Consider the following 23,745-nt stretch of genomic DNA (forward strand, 5'->3'; position numbering starts at 1 on the left):
GCTCAGACCCTAAAGGGCCAGGCAGGGACTCAAGACCGGTTCGCACACCGGTTCACACACGCTGGGCCCGACCCTGCCCTGGGGAGAGAGGACGCCACGGAGGGTCACACGTGGAGGTTGTGAGGCACCCAGGTTTTATTGTGGCAGAGAAGTCCGGAAGTGGGGGGGGGAGGGGAATGTGGTTGCAGGCCACGCCTTTCTGGGGAGGGGCCTGTTCCGCAGAAGGGCGGAGCTACATCCAGAGGCGGTGAATGTTGTGACCTGCCGGGGTCCCGACTGGGTATCCAGGGGCGGGGCTCCCCCTCTGAGGGGTAGGTGTCGAGACCATGGAGTGCAACTTCGGGGCGTGGCCTAAGAGGCCCAACCACCCAGGGGCGGGCCCTAGCTAGGCTCAGGGGCGGGGCCACACCAGCCGGGAGCGCGGCACGCCGCGCACAGAACTGGAGGGGGCGGTGTCGCGCTGCAGGAGGGAAGGCAGGTTGAGGACTCGGTGCGCGGGAACAGAGCCGAAAAGGGAAACCCCAAGCTCGAGGGGTGGGGGTTTGTCGCCTGTCCTCAGAAGGCACGGCCTGTTCTTTGGGAGCGGGCCCTCGAAGGGAGGTCTATTCTCCGGCGCGTTGCCACGACGGAGGGGGCGGGCCCGGTATGCGGCTGCGGTTACCGGTCAGTTTCCTGCGAAGCTCGGGTGCAACTGTTTAGAGAGGCTCGAGGGGGCGCCCCTCGGGGTGAATGCACTGGACAGGTCCCGGCTGAGCTTGCGGTCCGCGTCGGACTGCAGTTCGGACGCACGTCTCTGAGCGTTCTGCTGCGAGACCCACCGACGGCAGCTCAGACGCCGCTCCATGAAGGGCGAACTTCTGCCCCACATGCCCAAGTGGTTTAAGTAGTTCAGCACTCCTGGGGGCCGGGGGCTGGTGAGCGGCTGAACTCCGGGCCCCGCCGCAGGCCCCCCGCCACCCCTCGAGGCGGCCTCCCCTCCGGTCCGCCCTTATCCGGCCCCAGGCCCTGCCCCGAGTCCTCTCCCGGGCCCCGCCCCCTGCCCTACCGAGGCACCGCCCCTTTCTCCCGAGGTCCCGCCCTCACCGGCCAACAGCATCAAGGCGCCGGCGCCCCAGCACAGGTAGGTGGTCACCAGGTAGGATACTTGTGGCCTCGGGTGTAGCGTCTCACAGTTGACTACAAAGAGCGTCAGACTGAGAACGATCAGGAACCCTGCACTGGGGTGGGGCCGGAGAGACGGACACAAAGGCTGGACAGGAACCCCAGGATACCCCCATAAAGAGAAGAGAGACAGAGACAGCCTCTCCCCTCCCACCCTCCATGACAAGCAGGTGTGTGTGCATACACAGGCACACAAACTCCTGTGCAGACACAAAGACACCCGGAGAGAAGCAGAAAGAAAAAGAGGGAAGCAGGAAGGAGAGACAGATGCCCCCGACACTCACCCCGACTGAGAAAGATGAAAGAACTGAAACAGTGGGGCAGAGATCCCAAGAGACGTTCAAAGACAGAGTCAGCAGGACAGAAATCTTGAGATACACCTCCCCAAAGCCAAAAAGAGAGTCCTGGGGCAAGACACTGGGGGTATCTTCCCTTCCCCCAGGCCGACACTTACCAGTGCTGAAGCTGAGAAAACTGAAGACAAGGTCGATCTTAGTAAGGCGTCGGAAGACTGGCCGGAAGGAGAGGCACATGAAGGGGAGGAGGATGAGACACAGGGTCAGGGCCAGCATCATGAAGCCCATGCTCATATGGATGAGAACTGGAGGGAGAGGAAATGCTGCAGAGTCATCCCCAGATGCTCTCCAAGGTCACCCTCCAAACTCACCCTACCGACAGCCCATGAGCAGCCCAACAGACACCCCCAAAGTTTGGCTACAGACAACCTCAACATCACCCCACTTCCACCACCAAAGTCCCTTCTAAAAAATCCTAAAATCTCTCTCTCTCAGAGTCACCCCCAGGCACCTGTAAAGTCAAAATCATCCCCAATGATACCCTCAAAGTTGTCCCAATCACCCCCACCTACTCCAAAGTCCACCCTCGTAATCAACCCCACCCATACTTCCAAGGTGACCCCACAGATGACCCTTAAGCCATCCCCACTCACATCCTCAAAGTCACCCCATGGAATCATCTCAATCTTTTCTAGAGTCATCCCCACAGACACCTCCAAAGTCATCCCACTCATACTCCCAGAAGGCATCCCACAGCATCTCACAGTAATGCCCTCAGTATCACACCCAGACACCCCCAATAGCACCCTCAAAATTGTCCAAGACACTTTAGTTCCCCTAGTCTCCAAAGACACCCTGCTTCTGCTCAGGCGTCTCCCATTCACATCCCAAGGTCCTCTAGTGATCCCATTTTTACACCCAGAACCTCCCCCCATTATCACCCCCATTCACACCGCAGAGCCCTCCCACAGACATTCTCCAAATCACCCACCTCGATCCCCAGAGCATACACACTCTGATGTACACACAAGAAAAACTTCCAGATACTTGAAAACCATAGAACCACACTCAGTTTCAGTGAATATTTATCCAATGTACATTTCAGAACAAGAGTTTTGGCCCCTTCTGAGAATTACATCTCTTTTTAGCCCTTCTCTACATTGCCTACTTTTGAACAGTGCAAGACTGTCTCAGCCAAATGAGCTAAGACTCCATCCGCTTTGTTTCTGGCAAACGGCATATCTCTAACACATAATCAGAAAGCAAAAGCTGGGACATATATACAGAATAGCAATAGTGCTCTGGGCATCAGTCACATAATCCTGGTTGAGAGATTCTCATGACATACCCTGCTTTCTGGGGGCCACCAAAATAGTCATATGACTCCACCTGAGTCAATCACAGTGCCCCATACCCCAGACCACGGTGATTGGCCCAAAGATGGGCATATGACCAAAATCAACCAGTCATGCTCTGCCCTGGGACTTTCTCTGACTGAAGCTGCCAAGAGCTCTCGTTCCTCTAGTCAGGAGGTTTATGAGCTTGGAGCTTCCTGGCCTTGGACCTAGCCTCATGGGGGATAGGAGATCTGATAGGGTAAAACTAAGAAAGGAAAGCAGACGAGAGGAGAAAGAGAGTTGAGATGACATTCAAGTCCCTGGCTCTTGTCAACCCAGAGATGAGCCCACTTTGTGGTTTGGTCAGAAGTAGACATTTGTGGCTTACTTCTCTGACTCACCCTCCTGCCTGTTCCCCACTCTCAGCCCCAGTTATAAGCTAATCAGTACATTGCATCCCTCTGGCCGCTATACTTGGTTTGAGGTGCTCATGTGACCCAGCCACACAAGACTTTTGCAGGAACGTTTTGTGTTCTTTTTCCTGCCAGGCTTGAGCCCACATTGTAAGCAGTTCTACCAGCTGTTTGTCTTCTCTCAGATCCATTGCCCATGCTTCCTTATTCTGTGTTGCAAAGACTACATTTCCCAACCCCCTTTGATCACTGGCTTATCAGTATATTTGGCTAATGGGAGGCACTGGCAGAAGACTGGCTCTGGAAGAAGAGAACAAGCCAGTGTATTTATTTCCCTCTCCCCAACCCCCACCTCAGCTGGTGTCTTTAGCAGTAGATTCATTTTTATTTTTTTTTCTGTGATTCTAGCCACCTCTAAGCAAATAGCACTACGAGTCTAAGCCTTCCCGATGGCTCCAGCTTCCAGGCTCTGGTAATACCACCTCTTTTCTTTGTTCTTCTGGGCTAAAGGGTGTAGCAGCTTCTTGAGTTGCTAATCTCTGCTTTGCCTCACCATTACCTACTCAGCTTCTCAGCTATTCTGTTACCCATGAAATCAATCCCCTATATTTACTACCCTCTAAAGCACCTAGAATGATTTATTTTCCTAACTAGATCTTGACTTGCCATTAGGGGGAGCCTTGAGAATGAAGCCAATCCAAGTAGCCAAGAAACAGACAGATAGTAATGTGTCTGATACTATCACTTGGACTCTTGAATTCAGCCATGCCTGAAAGCATTCCTACTCCCACTCTTTTTTATTTAGGTGAGACCAGAAGTTCCTTCACTCAAGCTACTTCACGTTAGAGTTTCTGTTACTTGTGATCCAAAGACTCCTGACTAATTCAAATCCCTTCCATAAGTTGGCAAGGAGTGCAGGATTCAATGCTGCCTACATACCACCCACTAAAATCACAAACTGTAACACACACACACACACACACACACACACACACACAACCAGAATTGAATGTTCATCAACAATCTAGAGGGAGAAGAACTCCTCAAGCTGAGAAGCAATTGGTAAAGTCACAGAGGCAAAGCTGGATAAATAAGAACATAAAAATTCTAAATTTCTACACCTTAACAAAAGACCCTCATAACCTGTATGTTGTGTCTTTATGCCAACCATAAAGCATTGTACATTCTGAGAATTCAGTAAATGCTGGTTTACTTTTAAAAAGAGAACTGTAGGGGCGCCTGGGTGGCTCAGTCGGTTGAGTGCCGACTTCGGCTCAGGTGATGATCTCACGGTCTGTGAGTTCGAGCCCCGCGTCAGGCTCTGTGCTGTCAGCTTGGAGCCTGGAGCCTGCTTCCGATTCTGTGTCTCCCTCTCTCTCTCTGACCCTCCCCCGTTCATGCTCTGTCTCTCTGTCAAAAATAAATAAACATTTAAAATAAATAAATAAATAAAAATAAAAAGAGAGCTATAATACTGCCTTGTGTGCTTTTTAAGTGATAAACATACACAGTATATACAGAGACATGCTTCTGTGTGTGTATATGTATGTGTTTGTATATGTTTATATGGTCATACTGTTTAAGAATAGCCACTTTCTCATATGTGTAGAAAATATAACTGGAGGAACACATAAGAGCTTAAAAATGGCTTAGTAGCAGGGCCCTGGGTGGCTCAGTAGATTAAGTGACTGACTTTGTCTCAGATCATGACCTCGAGGTTCCTCTGTTCAAGCTCTGTGTCAGGGTCTGTGCTGACAGCTTGGAACCTGGAGCCTGCTTCGGATTATGTGTCTCCCTCTCTCTCTCCTCCCCTCCCCTGCTCACACTCTGTCATTCTCTCTCTCTAAATAAGCGTTTAAAAAAAATTTCTCTAATGGCTTAGTAGCATCAGTCACCCCCCAGGAAGGGGAATGGGTGGGATGGGAGACAGAAATGTAAGGGAGACTCTTGCACTTGTTAAAGTGCTGAACCATATAAATATATTCCTCGTTCAAATAAAATAAAAGTAACTTAAATCTCAAAATAAAGAAAAAATTTTAAATCACACAAAGTTAACATTTAGGAACAAATGGGAAATGTAGTGAACATTCACCTCTCTTTTTTGTCTTCCCAGCACCTTTGGAAACCAGTCCACATCTGGGGAATTTTCCCCAATGTATGCATCCACACTTTCCAGTAAGGAAACCAGCCTCCCTTAAGGCGAAGACCTCAGCACGTGACCAGGATCCACCAATAAAGAAGAGCCACGCTAGACTTGGAATTCACAGCCAGAGGGAGGCCTGGACTCTCTTCTGGTAGGTGTGGCCACTGCTACCTGCAGAGTCCCAGGGCATCCGAGAAAGAGGTTCCCCAGTGGAGTTCAGGTCTAGAGAGCAAGCTGTAGTATGAATGCCCAGCCAGCCAGTCCTCCAGAGAACTTTTTGGGCATGTTCCCGATCACTTGGCCCCTGGAGCCCAATTCTCTGGCCACACAGAGATTCTTCAAACTCCCGCAACATTGTTTATAAATCCATTTCCTGCTTACACCAGGTTTAATTGGCTTCTGTTGCTTGTCATGAGAATCCTGACATATCAAAGCCTTACAAAGTCTCCTCAGCCCTTTAGAAACCCTGCTATCCCACCCTTGGGCGTCTACCCCAGGATAATTTTGCTCCATTAACGTATCATAAATATGGAAGAAAGTTGTCCACCCAGCATCCATTCCCATTCTTCTGGCAACAGCAACTTGACTTTGTTCAGAGGAACTCTGTGCCCACACTCTGTCCTTGTGCTTTCAGACAGAAATGACCCCTCCACTGACTCTTAAGAAAAGCGTGTGATCCAGACCCAGCCAATCACAGCATGACATCTTCCTGTTCAGTGCGGGTGCGGGAGGAGTGAGAATCCCAGGGAAGTAAATCTGATCCCATCAGAGCTCATCCTGAGATCTTTGCTTGAGGGTACAGAAGACAACTTGCTCTCTTTTCCCCACGGTTGTTCACACAAAGGGCAGAATCTGGGTGCTGCTGATGCCCCATTACCACAGCTTGCCTGAGGGCCCTACACAGAGGAAGCCTTCATAGACAGATTCCCTATTGACAGGCTTTGAGCACCTGGATCCAGCAGTACCTGAACTGGACTTTACCTCTGGACTTTACCATCACTTGAAAGCATGTTTGTCTTGCTTACACCAACTTGAGTTTGGGAGGTATACAAGAAAGAGATATTGAACATAAATAAGTAAGATTAATACCACACAGTGTTCTGGAAGTTTCGTAAACTTATTTGAGATCTGAAGTGACGATAGGTGCATTGGCTGAAAAACGAATTCCCTAGGATAATAATAGCCCACCCTGGTGTAGCACCTAATATGTGCCAGGCACTGTACTTGCTAATTCTTCCAACAGCCCGTGAATAGGGATTACTACCACTACCATTTTTTTTTTAAGTCTTTTAACGTTTATTTATTTTTGAGACAGAGAGAGACAGAGCATGAACAGGGGAGGGGCAGAGAGAGAGGGAGACACAGAATCTGAAAGGGGCTCCAGGCTCTGAGCCATCAGCCCAGAGCCCGACGGGGGGCTCGAACTCACGGACCGTGAGATCATGACCTGAGCCGAAGTCAGACGCTTAACCGACTGAGCCACCCAGGTGCGCCACCACTACCATTTTAGAAATGAGGAAACTGAGGCACAGAGAGGTGAGAGAATGTGCCTAAGATCACCCAGCGACCAAATGGTTGAGCCAGGATCCAAACCCAGGCACTCTGGCTCCAGGTTCTGGACTGCCTCCTGTTGCAATGCTCAAAAGCACTGGAAACACACACAGAGACATTAAGATAAAGCAAAATGTTTCCGAAGGAGCTGGAAATTTCCTTTTTTTAAAACAATCATCTTTTTAAAGGAACTATTTTCGGGGCATCTGGGTGGCTCAGTGGTTGAGTGTCTGACTTCAGCTCAGGTCATGTTCTCGTGGTTTGTGAGTTCGAGCCCCACATCGGGTTCACTGCTGTTAGCACGGAGCCCACTTCGGATCCTCTGTCCCCCACGCTCTCTCTGCCCCTCCCCCACTTGCGCTCCCTCTCTCAAAAGTAAACAATACGTTTAAAAAAAACTATTTTAAAAAGCGAGGGAGGGGCGCCTGGGTGGCTCAGTCGGTTAAGCGGCCGGCTTCGGCTCAGGTCATGATCTCGCGGTCCGTGAGTTCGAGCCCCACGTCGGGCCCTGTGCTGACAGCTCAGAGCCTGGAGCCTGTTTCGGATTCTGTGTCTCCCTCTGACCCTCCCCCGTTCATGCTCTGTCTCTCTCTGTCTCAAAAATAAATAAACGTTAAAAAAAAAAAAAAAAAAAAGAAAATAAAAAGCGAGGGAGAAAATGATGGTGACTTTAGCATCTAATCGTGAGGCAGATTGGTTTCCGGTGAATTGTAATGCTCTTCCCATGAGCTGTGACAGTCCTGTTTCCCTGTCTCCTCAAAAGCCATGTATAATTCCAGGAGACTTCTCCACAAGTCCCTTCAGAGAATCTCCAGAGACCCTCCTGAGAATTCTAAACATTTATCCCCAAGAACATGCAAAGAACTTCCCCCAGAGATTCCTACCCCTGATAATTTCCCAAGATGCCCCACTTCGAGTGCCCCATAGTCTGTCCAGCCTCCTACTGACCGGTGACTTGGCCCAGGCTGACACACTTGTGCTTCCTGCAGTCTGTCCAGAAGCCCAGGTAGCCAGTGTAAGAGCCCTGCAAGTACGCCAGACGTCCATCCACCACGCTGAGCATCATCAGGGTTGCGAGGATGCTGAAGACCAGAGACCAGCCCGCAGGATGAACTTGCGGTCCTCCTCCCAGGAAGAGACCATGTCCGCTGGGAAAGAGTAGAGTTCCTCGGGTCCACATCCACCTGCACCACACTGCTGCAGCCTAGTCTCCATTTCCAGCCACAGCCACGTCTGCACCTCCACCCAGACCCCAATCCCAACCTCATCCCCATCTCTGATCCCAAATGCACCCTCACTCCCACCTCTAACCCTGACGTCCAGCCCAGCCTTCGCCCACAACCCCATTCGGAGCCCAGACCTACCTGTTTTGTCTCCACCCCCATCCTCCAGTCCCTGTTCCCCAAACCCCAGCTCCATCTCTGCCTTTGACCTCAACTGCTTCTCTAGACCCCTGTCACAAATCCCCATCCAGGACATGGACAACTGCGACGTGGGTTCCACAGTGTGCTCGTGAGGCCAAGACCCGTGGTGCCAGCAGAACGAAATGCCAGTGGCGTGCCCTGCGTTCACCAAGCCCCCTGTGATCCTACCAGACTTCCCAACTGGCAGGGAAATCCTGTCCCTCCCACTATTCACTTACCTCCAGCCACACGAGACTTCACAGGGTTCCTCTCACACCGCGAGCTTTCCTACCTCAGCAATTCAAGAAGCAGTCCAGGCTGCTCCTTCTGCCTGGGGCACCTTTCTCCCACCTGTGCCCAGACTGCCTTGGCCACCCTTTAGATCTCACCTCCCACGTCACTCCACCCACATCTCCCATCCTGAGCCTCCCAGCCCAGCCCAACTTCAATTCACCCTTCAACTTCAGTTCTTGGCAAGGTCGCCCACCAAGTGCTCCCTTATCAGTGCAACACGCAAGTCTCCTTCACTGGCATCCCTTATCTCACTACTTTTTCCCTACCCATCTTACCGAACAGACCCCCCTGAGGGTAGAGAACAGATCTCTTCTTTTTCCCACTGTACCTTCATCACCTGGTACAGAGCCTTTGCTGGTTGTTAAAGTAAAAAGGTAACAATTGAGGGGCACCTGGGTGACTCGGTTGGTTAAGCGTCCCACTCTTTTTTTTTAAATTTTTTATTTGAATGTTTATTATTTTTGAAGAAGACAGAGAGACAGAGCATGAGCAGGGGAGGAGCAGAAAGGCAGACACAGAATCCAAAGTGGGTTCCAGGCTCTGAGCTGTAAGCACAGAGCCTGACGCGGGACTCAAACTCACAAAGCAGGAGATCGTGACCTGAACCGAAGTCGGATGCTTAACCGACCGAACCACCCAGGCGCCCCAAGCATCCCACTCTTGATTTCAGCTCAGGTCATGATCACTGTTCGTGGGTTCAAGCCCCGCATCAGGCTCAGCACTGCTGGTGCGGAGCCTGCTTGGGATTCTCTCTCTCTCCTGCCCCTCCCCCTCCTCAAAAATGAAAATAAACATTTTTTAAAATGGTAACGATTGAATGCATGGGTGTATGAACTGGTAGACACATCCATGGTTATCTATGTATAGTAATTCCTTCCTGTCCTGTGGCATCTCTCAATTTGGATTTCAGAGAAGGTTGGGTCTAGGACTCAGGCACGAGCTTTGGAAGATGGAGAAAGTGTCTTTGAGAGTCAAAATCAGTATCTGTGAAGTGCAAAAAATTCAACAGGTTTCTATTACAATGGGTTCTCGATGCTTTTACACTTCGTCTTTATGACAATCCTGTGAATTATCATTGTCTCCTTTGACAGTTGAGGAGTTAGATGGATATTTGTGTAATTAAAGACATAAAAGTTTGTGGGTTTCCTTTTTTCTTTTTTCTTTTCTTTTCTTTTCCTTTCTTTTTTATTTGTTTGCTTGTTTGTTTGTTTCTCAAAAGTCTACCACACGAGCCAAAAGAAAGGATGGAGAGAACGCAAGCCTGGATTGGAGGTCTTTGAGGTCAGAGAATAGGTCCCTGAGGTCTCAGGAAAAGGTGAAGAAAGACAGAGACAGTGGAGAGATGTACTGAACTTGAAAAGGGAATAAAAGGAGGAAATCAATTCAGGAAAGGCCCCGGGAGTGGGGTGGGGTAGGGGCAGGTGGAAGGAGGGAATTATAAATTCAGATCTCAGGCCTTCCAGAAACTGTAAGAACTGATCTCAGAAATGCTGGTGCCCCAGTGCTGGTTCAGCCCTGCCCAACCCTGGCCCTATTCTGGCCCCTCTCTGACCCTGCGCTTTCTCTACCCTGATCATTCTCTCCCCCTCTCCCCCACCTTTGCCCAGTCCTGACATCTCTCAGACCCAGCCATGACCTCTTCTTGACCCAATCCTGACCCTGCCCATACCTCACATGGAACCCACTCTGACCCAGCCCCAGCCCCCATGTCACTCACACAGGGTAGAGCATGAGTCCATGGCCAATGTCCCAACCGCCTGGAATCTCTCCAACTGTCATGGAACCTCCCCCCCAACCCCAGATGCAGGCCAGACTGAAGCCCTGAGGCCTGCTTGTGGACAGCAGGAGAGACCAGAGAACACAGAAGAAGGGTCAGAGAGATCCAAACCGCCAAGGGCCAAGCCTGAACCTGGGAGGGAGACCAACAGACTTCCAGGTGGCCATGGAGGTGCCTGGAAAGAGGGGCTAAAAGCAGTTGGTGACTGTTTAGTGCATCTGGGGACTGGCCTTACGCTGCATCCCCACATGTCCCAGAGGTCCCAGTCTGGACCCCAGAGCACCCAGCCAGGTTTCCTTCCAGGAGCTCCCAGTAATACTCAAAATGAGACCGAAGTCTCTCCACCAATTACTTACAGGCCCCAGGTCAGAATCCAAGACTCTCAGCCCATTATCAACAGTGGCCGGGTCAGCATCCAAGAGCCCCCGCCCATTATCCATAATCGCCGGGTCAGCATCCAAGAGCCCCCGCCCATTATCCATAATCGCCGGGTCAGCATCCAAGAGCCCCCGCCCATTATCCATAATCGCCGGGTCAGCATCCAAGAGCCCCCGCTCATTATCCATAATCGCCGGGCCAGCATCCAAGGGCCCCCACCCATTATCAACAGTCACCGGGTCAGCATCCAAGAACCCTTGTCCATTATCCACAATCGCCGGGTCAGCATCCAAGACCCTCCACTAGTCCACAGTCGCTGGGCCAGTATCCAAGATGTGCCACCCATTATCAACAGTTGCTGGGTCAGTACTGAGGACATGCCATCCACTGTGAGCGGTCATCGGCTCAGTATCCAAGATACACCGTCAGTTACCTACAGTCACCGTTTGAAGACCCAAGATGTTCCACCAATTTTCCAAACTCACCACTTCAGCATCCAAAACTCTCCATTACTTCCTCACGTCTCCCTGGACAATGTAGAGTCCCTTAACTACAATAGTAGTCAAGTCAGTAGCCAAGACCACCTTCCAACAAGTCAGAGTCCTTGTTTAAGTACTCAATGCCTCACATTGCCAATCCGGGCCAAAGTCGATGTCCCCCCTTCAATTACTCACAGCCCCACGGCCAGTGTCAAAAGCACTGATTCAATTATCTGGACCACCCAGGAGAGTTTCAAAGACTCTATGGACAGCTCCCTGTACAACCCAAGTACTCTAGACGACAATATCCAGAGCATACGTTCAAGCAGATCTGCTGAGATGGATTCTGACGGGTGAGAGGCAGGGGTCCAGGCAGTGGGCCAGGTTCTGGGCTAGGATTCTGGGGGAGGGGCAGTAGTCAAAGGTCAGCGACCAGAAGCAAAGCCAGTCTACTGGAAACTAGAGGTTGGACCCAAGTGAGGCTGACCCTGGGTAGGGCATAACATAAAGGCTGGACCTGTAATTCAACCTAGGAACTGAACTTGGGGGTGGCAGGGTCTGGAAGTTAGATCTGGAGGCAAGGGAGCCCAGAGGCTAAACATCTAGAGGCAGGACCTGAAGGATACAGGCCAGGGAGAATGGACGTAGAGAAGATAGTCTGAAGGCTACACTGGGTGGGTCATGGTCTGGTCTGGCAGTTGGACTGGGTGACTGGGCTGGGTGGCTGGACTCAGTGGTGACACTGGTGGTGGGCGATCTGCTACAGGTGTCAGAGAAGGAGTAAATGCAGGTATTCACAGTTGCCCATGGGCTGGCGGCTGCTGCATGGAGCCAAGAAGATCGGCCGTCAGGTGAGCCTGGCACTGAGCCTGGCTGGCATGGTGATCATCGGTCTCATCACCCTGGGCCAGCCCTGGATCCACTTCCGGGTTCCATTGACATCCCCTGGGGATCCTGATGGCCCCTCGACCATCCCCATCAACACCATCTTCTTTGTGCAGTGCCCTGACATCTCCTGCCTTCATGAGTACGACCAGAATGCTTGTAAGGCCTACCCTATACTCACCCTTCCTGGGACTCATCTCTCTCCTTTGTCCCGGGGACCCTTCTCTGCCCTCTCTAGGATGGTCTTCACTGCCCAGGGTTAGTCTTCCCTTCTCTGGGATAGTTCTCACTACCCCCGGATAGTCATCCCTTCCTCCAGATGGTCCTCATTGCCCCAGGATCATCCCCATTGCCCTATGCTCACCTTCAATTACATGATACCCATCCCCACAGTCCTCTTAACCCTAGGATCTTACACATTATCCTGAGACTTTTTCACCCCAAGGAATCTTTCCTCATCACACAGAACTGGTTCCTCAATTCCCACCCCTCTTCTCACTGCCCAAGACACTGTTCTCACTGATCCAGAGGTGTGCCCTCAATGCTAAAGGCATCTGCCTTAATATCCCTTCTCTACAGCCCAATTTCAATTTTCTTAAAATGAGAAAGAAAAATTTGCAAGGGAGAGGGTTCAGGAATACTCCCAGCCTCATGGGGGACCCTGTCCCCCATGCTCAGTCGGAGGGCCTCTTAGTGTTCTGATTTTCTTCCTTCCCCAGACTTGTTGGACTTTGCCTGGGCCTTTCTCATCCTTGCCAGTATTGCCGGCTTCTGCCTCTGCATCATGCTCATAAACATCATCTTCTTCACCAGCTCCAACTTACCTGTGCTGGACTTCTCCAACGTCATCATCAGCATCCTGACAGGCATGGCAGTGCGATTTATCCCTCAGGAACCAAGGCGAGGAGTACCTTGCCCAGTGCCCATGATGATATCCAACCCCCTCCCCACCACATCCCAACACCATCCGCATCCTCACGTACATTGCCCATCCCAGTTCTATCTCCCTCCAAATCTCTGATCAATCCCAATAAAAAATATATGAGCTTCCAACAACACAACCTCACCTCCAGCCCCAATACCAGCCTCCAGTTCACCCGCCACCTCTCCACGTCCCCACCCCCCATTCCCATTTTATCTCTTTCCAATCTCCAAACCATCCTCACTACCATCCCCAACCCCTTTCCAAATCTCAGCACTCATTCCAAACCCCACCCAACTCTATCACCTGTGAACCTCACTCTCAGACTCAACCAAAACCCGTCCCCCACCTCACCCTCTGTCCTCACCACTCAAACTTCAACCTCTACCCAATACCCATTTCCAGTGCTGACCCAGCCCAAATCCTTTCTCCCCCGACGCCCCCCCCCCGCCCCCTGTCCCCGGCTCTGTGATTTTGTTCAAGTTACTTAATCTTTCTGAGCCTACAGTTTTCTGTAGGGTGGGGGTGAAATTTCCTATCATGTGGAGATGTAGTGAGGATTGGATTAGAAAATGTTGGCACCTGATGGAGCTCTTTAACCTTGCACAATTCCTTACCATGATAATCCTTCCACGTGACCCAAATGTCTCAAAATTGATATGCTAATTCTAATTGATTAGAATTAGTCTGGTTTTCAATTTGCATTGCCAAATCACACTTTTTAGAAAAGGAGCTGGGTTGGCACGTTAATTTGGAAATGAAGGATATTACGTTCCTATCACTTGTAATGATTGACCACAGCTTTTAGTTTTATCAGGAAAACATTTTTGGACAATGATAGCAAGTCAAGAGTAGGAAACATTCAACTTCCTATTTCCTTGTTTGCAAATAGTATTTATCCAATTTGTCTGGTAGCTCTTCCCAATTGTTTACATATAAGGTACAAAGGGTAGAAAACACCTCAGTTTTATGTCATCTAATATAAGACATTTTTCTACAAAAAAAAAAAAATTCTGCTCAGTCTTTTTAATTAAATGAGAAACACCTCTTATATTATTTTTCAACAACATAAAGAAAAAATGACCCAGGTCTTCACTACCTGAATTTTTTTTAAGTTGAAATATGCAGAATGAGTGGGTTCCTAGTCTACTTCTTTAGAAGCCCAAAATTAAAGACCCAATACAATAATAATCATCATCATCATCTCAATTCTTGTGGGCTCACTGTGTGCCAGGAATTGTGCCAATCTCAACAACTCCTCACGACAGCCCAAGGAGATGAGTCCTATGACTCATATTTTTTTACATATGAAGGAAGTGAGGCTCAGAGAGACAGAGTAGTTACCCTAAGGTGGGAGGGAGAGGCAGGACAAGAGCTCTGTTCTGGTTGGCCACAAAGCCTATGGTTTTAGACACAACCCAATGGTCCCAATGTGCTCTACCATGACATTATCAAGAGCCTGCTTTCCTGCCTGCGCACAGAGGTACAGGGAGGCAAAAGAAACTGGGAGAATATTGAGCAAGAGCCAGGCAGCCATACAACTATGGGCAGGGGTCTGCACACACCTGATGCCCAGCTTCCTAACACCAGTACTCCTGCAGGGGCCAGCATGATACTGGGTATCCTGTTCTACCTGATGCAGGCCCATGAGTACCTGCAGGAAGGCATGACCTACACTCTGGGGCTCAGCTTCTACCTGGCGTGGACCGGCATCTTTCTCTTCCTGATGAGTGGTCTGGGCTGGGCTGGGGTTGGTTTTGGGCATGGGTTTTCAGGGATATGGATAGGGACTGAGTGGGACAGAGTTTGGGATGAGGATGGGTTGTGGACGGGGCTGGACAAGCTGGGATTGAGGTGGGAGATGAGGGTGGGGTTGGGCATAGGGCTGGATGAAGGGATGGGGTTGGGTATGGGTTGGGAAATGGATTGGGGACAGGGTAGGGGTGTGATTGGGCTTGGGAAAAGAATCAGGATCTGGAGTAGGCTATGAATGCTGCACCTCACCCCCTCTGCTCTCTTCCTTCTTCAGGTTTCCTTTCCTATCTGAACTACATGAACTTCTGGTCCATCCTGGCGCTCCAGGCCATCTGGACTTGATGGCGCTCCAGGACACAGGAATGACCCCACCGCTGGTCTGCTCCCACAGCTCCCTGCCAAGCACTTGACAACCCTACTCTCTAGTCCCCCACCCCCACTGAGAGTCTTGCCCTTTTCGGTCCCCTCTTAATCCCCCCACTCAGATTAATAATCTGTGTATTTAAATAATCTGTACCTTTTGCCCAGAATATTCTCTTAGCTCAGTACCTTCTAAGTGTTCTGTGGAAATGCCAACTCTCACGGGGGCCATCCCTTGGGCCCTCTGGGGTAGAGGGACAGGTGAGGGAAGCGATTCAGAGGAAAGAGACGCAAGGCACAAGGTCAACAAAGAGGCTGTGCCAATGGTTCCTGGTATACATACAAATGGTGTCAATCAATATTTGTTGAATAGCTGATTCTCTCCAAGCCCTTAGGGCTTCATCTTTTACTTCCCAGACCCCCAATAATGTGCCCCTCCTGAGGTAAATTCTCCCTGCACCCACACCTCACCTCCTGCCCTTACCAGCAGCCCCTGTCATCACTTCCTCTTTCTTCTCGCGAAACTCCTCCAACACAGGGCTGTTCTTTTTAAAAATTGTCTATCTGTCTGTCTATCTATCTATCTATCCATCCATCCATCCATTTTTAAGGCTGTTCCATGTAGCATATTTTTGCTATCAGAGTCATTTGTTGAACAGGGCATGGTTGAAACTCAAGTACAAATTAATCTCACTACCTGGGTCCCCCTACAGGCCCTTGACCTGGGGGGTCCCCTCGACCTCCCTTTCACACAGTGGTTAAGCTGGAAGGGTTGAGTCTAGGCTCTGCCACCTACTAGTTCCGTGACCTGTGTCCAGGCATTGACCCACCTGGGTCTCAGTTTCCTCATCTGTAAAATGGGGGTAATGATAGTACTTCAATCTAGATAGAGTTTAACATAACACCTAGTTTGTGCTCTTTAAGGGTTGCTAAAATAATCCGCTTCTCTCCCACAAAAGGCTCTCAAATTTGTTCATCTTTAATGAAAATAAGCTGCAACTATATGCCAGAGACTGGATCTATAGCAGTGATCAAACTAAACACACATCCTTGTTTTTATGGCTTCACATTTCCGCAGGGAGGCAAAACAGATATGTTAGGGATAAGTGCCATGAGGAAAAATAAAGGAGGGGAATAGAGATGGGTCTGGGAAGGGGCAGGGGCTCTATGCCAAGGTAATATCTGAGCAGAGACATGATTGAAGAGAGGAGAGCCATGGGGATAGGTTGGGGGAAAGGATTCCCGGCAGAGGGAACAACAAAAGTTCTGAGGTACAAACGTCCTTGGCAGGTTCCAGGAAGATTAGGGAAGCTAATTACTGGTGTACCCTGAGCAAGGGAGAGGGAGACAGGGACAGAGGGGGAACAGGGGCTAGGTCCCTCCGGGCCTTGTGGGCCACAGTGAAGACTTTGCTTTTTTCTCTGGGTGAGGCAAAAGCCAGTGAAGAAAGGTCTCCTTTTGTTAATATAAGGATATGTTCCTTTTACATCAGACTATAAGCTTCGTGGGAGGTGTCTCCTCACCGGAAGAAAACAACCCAAATGACCAGGGAGACCAGCTAAACAATGTGTGTTCCACTCACAGAAGGGAATATTTGGCCCCCGTTTAAGGAATGAGGTCACTCTGTACTGATCCGGGGGAGACTATTTAGGGGACAAACTGGAATGAAAAAAAAAAAAAAATCGCTACCCATAACATGTGTGTGTATACAGCCATAAAATAAAAAGTCCACACCACACTGTTGACAGTGGCGACTCTGGCGAGTGGGTTTGAAGTAGAGGAGTTTCCTTTTTTATCTCTGAAAAGAATGTTTCCAATCAAGTCAGCTGAAAGACACTCCTTAGAGCTTGAACCCTCCCTACCAAGAATCCAAGCCCCCAGGTCTTAAACCATCTAAACTGGGGGGTGGAGGGAGCACTTCCGGCCCTCACACAGCCCAGGAGTCCTGGCCCCCATCCTCCTCCTCCCTTAGATCCAGAAGCCCAGCCTTTCGCCCCGGCGTCCAGGCATCGACCCCTCCTCTTGCTGCGCGGAACGAGCCTCTCATTCCGCGCCACGCTAGCGTTACCCCACAACGTCCCCCCGTCGATCTCCGCACTGGCCCCGCCTCCCATTCCTGCCTGCGGACTCAGTCTGGGTCGGCCCCGCCCCTTCCAGCCAAAGCTCGCGCCACTGCCGCGCTGGCAATTCCAGGAGCCTCCCTTTCTGGCTCGGTCCGGGCTCGGGGTCCTTCCCCTTTGCCGCCCGCCTTTGGTGCTGTCCTCAGAGTTGCCTGACGCTCATGAGAGGACAACGGGCCCTGATAGTCCCCTGCTTTTTTTTCTCCGCCTCTAGGGACAACATTGTATCGTCTGCTTAGGAAGATTTTTGGAGGGAACAGGCATTATTCGCTACCCCAAGCACCAAAGCTGGATTTCCGGCCCCGGCGCGTGTGTTGGACGCCTCGGGGCGGAGCCCGGGCAGGGGCTTGTGGCGGGCCTTACAAGCGGCGCGCACTATAAAGCGGGACGCGAGGTCGCCCGCGCACACTTTGAAGAGAGTGAGGGTCGGGTGAGCTGTCTTTGTCTTATGGCTCTTTTCCGTCTGCGCGGCCGGGCGTTGGGGTCTGGGTCGCGCCTGTCGTGAGGTGCCCGGGGCTGCGGCGGGGCGGCCACGTCGTCGCGTGGAAGGGGTCAGGCCCTTGTGAGACCCCAGCGCGCGCTCCGAGGCGAGCCTGGGGATCTTGGCGGGGTGGGCAGTGGCGTCCGAAGAGGCTGGTGGCCCTTTAGGGGCCCTCAGGGTGGGGAGGACTCCTGCCCCCGGAGCGAAGGAGGGTTTTCAAGGCCAGCGCTCCTTGGCCCCGCAGCCGGGCTGCGCCATTTCTGTTTCCCACGTCGCAGGATTCCGCCATTTTGTCCGTTTTTCGTGGGGGTGGGGGTGGGGGGAGCGCGTGTGACCCTGAGTTTTTTTTGCTGAGGTTTTCCACTTCTGGCTACATGAGCTTCCCTTAGGAAGTCGCTGTTTTTTTCCGTTCCACGTGGCTGGCATTTTATGCAACGTGGAATAAAGATACGGGGGAGGTAGAGGCAGGATCTCAGGGTTTACCAAGAGCTAAGTGGGAGTGTGGAGTCTCTAGATGAATTACGGGGTTTCTGAGAACCACATGGGTGCGGTCTTAGGAGACAGCAAGTGGGGCCTTTATCCTCAGGAATCATTCGGACACGGTCCCTCCAAATACCAGAGTTTTGTATTCACCCCATGCACGAGTTGCGGGAAACGTTACTTCTGAGCTAATTGGTCCTTAATTCGGGTCTTGGACATCCGTTTCCCCATCGCCGAGGAAGCCCGGCCCCGGGGCAGCTCGCTGATTTTCTATGTCCCCACCAAGACCCAGCAAAAATCCTCCCTGAGTTTCTCACTTCAGGCAGCCACTTGAAAATCTGTCGAACTTTATCCCAAGTGTTGCCCTGTCACAAGTGGAAGGATTTTTTTCCTCCATCACTGGCGCGCCCTCTTTTCGCCATTTTCCAATGTATTCCTTTCTCATCCCCCCCTTTTTTTTTTTTTACTTGTTAAAATCCTCACAGGTGCGGGGAAATACACATAAGTTTAACATTTTGCCACGCATGCTTTATTTCTGCCTGGTGTTCTGAAAGCACGTTTTTAATTTCATCAGAAATAATGGGGTCTCCTGTGTGCTTTGTGTCTGTGGTTCCTGAGCCCTCTCCAAAATGTCTTCCTCTGGTCTGTTCCAAAATGGTTGCAGAAAAGGGTCTCTGCTCATCGTGAGTGCTGCTTCTATGTTAGGGTTGGGTTTTTTCCCCCTAGGAGAGCTCCCTCCTTCTGCCACCCCGGTAGGTTCTTCAAGGGATTTGCACCTTAGCAGCTTTCACTGTTAAGGGTTAGTAACAGGTGTAGCCAGTGCCAAAAGTCTGTAAAATTAGGCAAGGGGAGGTAGACACTGGGTTTGCTCCATGTAGGGGGTTTGACGACAGTCCCCTTGTGGACCGGTGACACTGGGGAGGTGGGGTTGCCTGGGGTCTGCACAGGAAGAATTGTGGACTTTGATACCCTCCTGGTGGGTTTTGTGCTTCCCAGTCTCTAAGTGCAGTTAGTTGGGCCTCTGTTCCTGAAGGTGAGTGGCCGTGGGGACCTGGGCTCCCGTGATGTCCAGCACTGGGCTCTGATCACCCCTGAGGACTCCGTGCGCCACGGGACCTTTGACACCTGGGGATCTGAGGAGCCCTGGTTTTGATGTCTTTGGACCCTCCCAGACTGTTCAAGTCCTTCCTGTGTTACAGGTGTGTCTTCAAGCAGGGGGACCGGCCACTAACATCCCCTGTCAGTGACAACTCTTGCTTCCGCCCGCCCCCCCTCATCTAAAATAACCTTACCCTCTTTGGGATGACTTCACATCAGATAGCTCTGGACAAATGTGCCAGCATTTGTGCTGGAGATTTACATGCAAATCCCTGTTCATTTATAGCAGTGGAAATCCAGCCAGAGTTGGGCCAGGTCCAAATCCCAGCTCTGCTGTTCATGGGCTCAGAGAGCTGGTCTCCCGAGCCTCGGTTTCTATATCTGTAGAGCAGGCACAGCACACCCAGCAGCGTATGGGCCCAAATCCTCTGCATGGTTGGGGGTGGGTGGTGGTGATATTTCCTACCTAAAGGTAAGGGTTGGGCAAGATGGAGAATACACGGATTGTGGCAGGAAACACTGATCGTGTATTTGGGTTTCAAGGAAACGGACTAATCAAAGCTAATTTTCAAAGTCAGCAGAAGAAAAGAAACAAGCTGTCAGCACTTCTCACTGTTCACACTGAGGGGTTTGTAGGTTGAACTTGGACAGCCGGCCTTGGATGGATACACTGATACAGTTAGTAAAGTTACCCTCCAGTTTGCACAGTAACCATTGTTTAAAGTGACCCTTTATCTAGAGAATGTTGCACAAATGTTTCAAAGCCCAGTGGTAAAATGGGCACGGGACCTGTTGTCTGAAAAGAAGCCAGTGTTCTCTGGTCTGGGGCGATTTGTCCCTGGTCCTTGGATGTCAGGAGTGGACAGGACGATGGCCGTGGTGCAGTAGGATGCAGGCACGTTCTCTGGGAGAGCTCGGGGGTGTCCGCTCTCGCTGGCCGGTACTTTGGGGGAGAAGCTCCTTTGCATGATTGGGGGTGGGGCTCAGTCTGAGGGCCTGTGCTCTTCGCCTGAGGCGTCCTCTGCGGAGCTCTGAATGTTTGCTGCAGCGGAGAGGGCGTTTCCGGGAAGATGGGGTAGGAAGTTGCCGTTTGTGGAGGGACGTGTGAGGGGAGAGCAGAGCTGGAGGCTCTGGGAGGCAGCTAGGGAAGACAGACCTGGGGTGCAGGCTGAGCAGGTGTGGGGCTGTCTTCAGTGGGGCACTGCTTTGAGCTGGGCGGGGTGGGGGTTGGTGGTGCCGAAGTCTGTTGTGGCGGATCATACAAGGTGACAGCCAAGGACAAGCCACAGTGAGGCTTGGTCAAGGGGCATCAAAAGGCACGTGATCAGGGCTTCTTGGCACCCCAGTGGCCGGGTATGGTGGTCATTTGTCCTGCCTGGGTGAGCTCTTGTCTGTCCTCCCCCTTAGGACTGGAGCCAAGTGGCTCTGTGACCTGAGTGAGGAGGACAAGGGCACCAGGGCCCCCATGATGTCCAGCACTGGGCTCTGACCTCCCTTGAGGACATGGTGCCCCCCCCTCCCCGGGACCTTTGACACCCAGGGGGTCTGAGGGGCCCCACTCTGGGGACAGAGGGCTGGGGGCCGTGGTTGCCTGTGCCCTGCTGACCAGCTCTTCCCCTCCGGCTCCTTCCTGTCTGCAGGTGGTTCCTCCAGAGTCAAACAGCGCCGCTGCCCCTGTCCTTGGTAAGAACAGAAGAGGCTCCTTACTGGCCGTACCATAGCAATAAATCTATCGTGAAATATGTAGATTATGGTAATAATACAAAAGCAAATGCCGAGTGGTTGCCCAGAGCTGGGCCCCCTGCTAAGCACTGGATGAAGTGTGGGGCAGTGAGGGGGAGGACACAGGAGAGATTGCAGCGACCCTGTCAGCGCTCCTGAAGGGGCTGGCTCGGGACCCCCATGATGTCTAGCACTGGGCTCTGACCTCCCCTGAGGACATGGTGCCCCCCGGGACCTTTGACACCCGGGGATCTGAGGGGTCCCGGTGGGGGGAGGTGCTGGGGGGTGTGGCTCTTTTCCCACCTGACGGCCTCTCCCCTTCCCTGAAGCTCCTGCCCAGCAGCACCCCTCCTGGCTTCCTGCTGCTCCTTGCAGGGGACAGCCATCGTCATGGCCGAGCGAGCACTGGCCCCCCACCCAGTTGGGGCGGGGGGACCGTTACTACACGTACACAGAGCTCCTGGCCATCTCGCGGCGCTTCAAGCAGAACCCCAACGAGCTCATGATCACCTGGATCCTGCGAGTGTATGACCAGGGGGGCCCGGCCCTGTTCCTGAACTCTGGAGAGCTGGCACTCCTGGGTGACCTGACCGGCGACGCCATCTTCAACTACCACTGCAAGACGCTGCGGGGTGGCTGCCAGACGCTGCTCACCTGGCTGCTGCTGGCCTGGCGCCAGCGCTGGGAGTCCTTCCTGCACTTTGAGGCCACCGAGCTCCCCTTCCGCCCCTGGACCACCATGGAGGAGGGCATCCAGCTGGTGCGCGAGCTGGGCATGCTCGACTGGATCTACCGCGAGCCGCCCTCACCCCCCCGCGCCCGAGCAGGGGCCCTGGCCGGCGCCCGAGGACGTGCCCTTCACGCAGGGCCTCCAGCGGCGCCTGTTGACGGCCGCGCCCTCCGAGCTGCGGCTCTCGCTGGTCAGCCTGCTGGTCAAGGGCATGACGGTGCTGGAAGCGGTGATGGAGATCCAGACCATCGCCGACGTGGGCCTGCTGTGGCGCCAGAGCCAGCCGGGCCGCGCCAAGCTCATGTTGGGGCCCAACCCGACGCGCAAGGACCTCACGGGCTGGCTGCTGAGCCATGGCGTCCCCAAGGAGAGGGTGGACAAGCAGCCCACCAAGGTCCTCCTGGAGCTCTACATCAAGGAGGCCAAGCGCAGCCGCGGCCACCCTGCCTACGTGCTGGGGGACGAGCAGCCCCCGCCTCCCCCCTACTCAGACCAGGCCTGTGGGGAGGAGCCGCCCGCACCCGTGCGCCATGACTAGCCCCTCCCTGGGCACGGTCTCCCCGCTGCTACTCTGCGGGGTGGGTGGTGCTGGGTTCCAGGAGAGACAGAGTCCATGCCTCCTGAGCACCCCCAGGGGGGACTGAGGGGTGGTCCGTTTGCCCTTCTCCAGACTCCCAGGCCTCTCTGAGTGCTCGAGGTGCCCTTGCCCCCTGGCACCCTATCGGTGTCACCAGCCAGAGTGGTGGAGGGAAGCGAGCCGGCCAGTAGCCCTTGGGTGCCTGTGCCCCCATCCCCAGGGGCATATGCCATTACATTTCAGTCTGTTACACTTCAGGCCCATTGGCATGGTGGGCGGGCACCCCCACCCTGCCCCACCAGCCCCCAAAGCACTACGGGCCAAGTGGGATCTCCCCACAGCCCACAACTTGAAAGCACCTTGAAGTTTGTACCCTTTTTCTTAAGCTATTTTTAAATGCAATGTTTTTACCTAATAATTTAAGCATGTACAACACTTTGGTTTTCCGGGTGCTTCTTTGTGGCTTGGAATGATTTTCTCTTGAGTGTGTGTGCGTGTGCGCATGCAATGCCTGCCTTCTAAAGTGGACTTTTGCTGTTGGCTCACCTGGAGAAGGGGCAGTCAGTCCTCTCTGCTTTCTAGCTGGATGTGTGGCATCTGGGCCGGGTCTGTCACGCCCGGGTTGAAAGTGTTGGGGCCAAGAATCCCAGCTCCATGGGGACAGACCACCCGGATGGTCAGCACTAGGCACAGGGCGCTCATTGAATATGCGTGTCGCTGTGTCTGGGCTGTCCTAAAGGACAGGGTTTGTGGTGTGGTCCTGGTGTGAGATTGCATCCGGAACCCTCTCGGGGCAAGGGCAGGGGTCACACAGAGGAGCCCCCATCTTTCCACAGGCTCGCTCAGTATGCTGAAGGCTGGGCTCCTGTCATCCTGCTGGAGCCACTTAACAAAGAACCTGCGAGTTCTGTGGGTCAATGTAAGCAAGAAAGTGCCCGCCTCTCCAGGGTACATGAAGACCTTCTGAGGTGCCCTTACGGGTGGGTCTGTTGGTGGTCTCAACATAAAGGATGGGGGGTTCTCTGGCTTTTCCGAGCTGTGCAGACAGGGCTGCTGACCCCAGTGCAACCCTGCCCAGCCCTTTCTGCACCCTCCCCCCAAGGTCGAGGGGCTTGTACCTTACTCCCCCTGGGGGGGGAGGTTTGGGGTCCCCGTGGCTAGGAGTAGCTTCTTGCTATGAGCACCCGCCTCCCACCTGTGATCACCTGCATCCCAGGCTCCCCACTGATGGTGCTGGTGGGTTCTCACAGACCACTTGATGTAGGCGTGCTCATCAGTGTGATGCATGTGGGTTATGGCCAGTGAGGGGATTGGTGTCTCGGCCCAGGCCACCCAGGGGGAGGCAGCCCTCAGATTTGGCCACCCAGTGCTTGCCACGTGGTG

The 23,745-nt window shown here is 52.6% G+C and overlaps 3 protein-coding genes and 3 non-coding genes across 11 annotated transcripts; 5 read left to right on the top strand and 1 right to left on the bottom strand.

Moving 5' to 3' along the window:
• Positions 1-117: 117 nt before the first annotated feature.
• On the bottom strand, positions 118-10,393 carry LOC102962389. 3 transcript variants are annotated; one of them, XM_042970412.1, is made up of 5 exons: positions 10,316-10,393; positions 7,850-8,049; positions 1,616-1,762; positions 1,084-1,176; positions 118-897 (listed from the first exon to the last, which is right to left on the bottom strand). In XM_042970412.1, the coding sequence occupies exons 1-5, from the start codon at positions 10,375-10,377 to the stop codon at positions 665-667; spliced, it is 735 nt and encodes a 244-aa protein (XP_042826346.1). In that variant the 5' UTR covers positions 10,378-10,393; the 3' UTR covers positions 118-664. The 3 variants fall into 3 exon arrangements, with proteins under 3 accessions (XP_042826346.1, XP_042826345.1, XP_042826347.1); XM_042970411.1 differs by having other exon boundaries at positions 1,084-1,212; XM_042970413.1 differs by lacking the exon at positions 10,316-10,393 and adding an exon at positions 8,544-9,042 and having other exon boundaries at positions 1,084-1,212.
• On the top strand, positions 10,367-15,315 carry LOC102962678 (pollen-specific leucine-rich repeat extensin-like protein 1). 4 transcript variants are annotated; one of them, XM_015539318.2, is made up of 6 exons: positions 10,369-11,585; positions 11,999-12,083; positions 12,234-12,276; positions 12,837-12,983; positions 14,641-14,772; positions 15,069-15,315. In XM_015539318.2, exons 1-6 carry the CDS (start codon positions 10,624-10,626, stop codon positions 15,134-15,136), a joined length of 1,437 nt encoding a protein of 478 aa, XP_015394804.2. In that variant the 5' UTR covers positions 10,369-10,623; the 3' UTR covers positions 15,137-15,315. The 4 variants fall into 4 exon arrangements, with proteins under 4 accessions (XP_007074255.2, XP_042826288.1, XP_015394804.2 ...); XM_042970354.1 differs by having other exon boundaries at positions 10,368-11,585; positions 11,999-12,276; positions 14,641-14,789; XM_007074192.2 differs by having other exon boundaries at positions 10,402-11,585; positions 11,999-12,276.
• Positions 15,316-19,288: 3,973 nt separating this feature from the next.
• On the top strand, positions 19,289-19,379 carry LOC122234416. Its single transcript, XR_006212211.1, has one exon. It is a non-coding gene; the product is annotated as a small nucleolar RNA SNORD88 (small nucleolar RNA).
• Positions 19,380-19,441: 62 nt separating this feature from the next.
• On the top strand, positions 19,442-22,797 carry LOC102951613 (Friend virus susceptibility protein 1-like). The gene is given in 4 exon segments (XM_042970386.1): positions 19,442-20,228; positions 20,974-21,016; positions 21,385-21,881; positions 21,883-22,797. Coding segments are annotated over 4 exon segments (987 nt in total). The 5' UTR covers positions 19,442-20,222; the 3' UTR covers positions 22,324-22,797.
• On the top strand, positions 20,791-20,889 carry LOC122234417. Its single transcript, XR_006212212.1, has one exon. It is a non-coding gene; the product is annotated as a small nucleolar RNA SNORD88 (small nucleolar RNA).
• Positions 21,228-21,318, top strand: LOC122234415. The gene has a single exon (XR_006212210.1). It is a non-coding gene; the product is annotated as a small nucleolar RNA SNORD88 (small nucleolar RNA).
• Positions 22,798-23,745: the final 948 nt, after the last annotated feature.

Source organism: Panthera tigris, chromosome E2, assembly GCF_018350195.1.
Source record: "Panthera tigris isolate Pti1 chromosome E2, P.tigris_Pti1_mat1.1, whole genome shotgun sequence".
Taxonomy (NCBI): Eukaryota; Metazoa; Chordata; class Mammalia; order Carnivora; family Felidae; genus Panthera; species Panthera tigris.

Coding starts and splice junctions, on each gene's coding strand:
- LOC102962389 (XM_042970411.1), bottom strand. CDS start 10,377: ATGACAGTTGGAGAGATTCCAGGCGGTTGGGACATTGGCCATGGACTC. Junction 1,763..7,849: donor CAGCCTGGGCCAAGTCACCG/GTCAGTAGGAGG, acceptor CTCTCCCTCCAG/TTCTCATCCATATGAGCATG. Junction 898..1,083: donor CGCCTTGATGCTGTTGGCCG/GTGAGGGCGGGA, acceptor CCCGGCCCCCAG/GAGTGCTGAACTACTTAAAC.
- LOC102962678 (XM_007074192.2), top strand. CDS start 10,624: ATGTCCCAGAGGTCCCAGTCTGGACCCCAGAGCACCCAGCCAGGTTTC. Junction 12,277..12,836: donor TGAGTACGACCAGAATGCTT/GTAAGGCCTACC, acceptor TTCCTTCCCCAG/ACTTGTTGGACTTTGCCTGG. Junction 12,984..14,640: donor CATCATCAGCATCCTGACAG/GCATGGCAGTGC, acceptor GTACTCCTGCAG/GGGCCAGCATGATACTGGGT.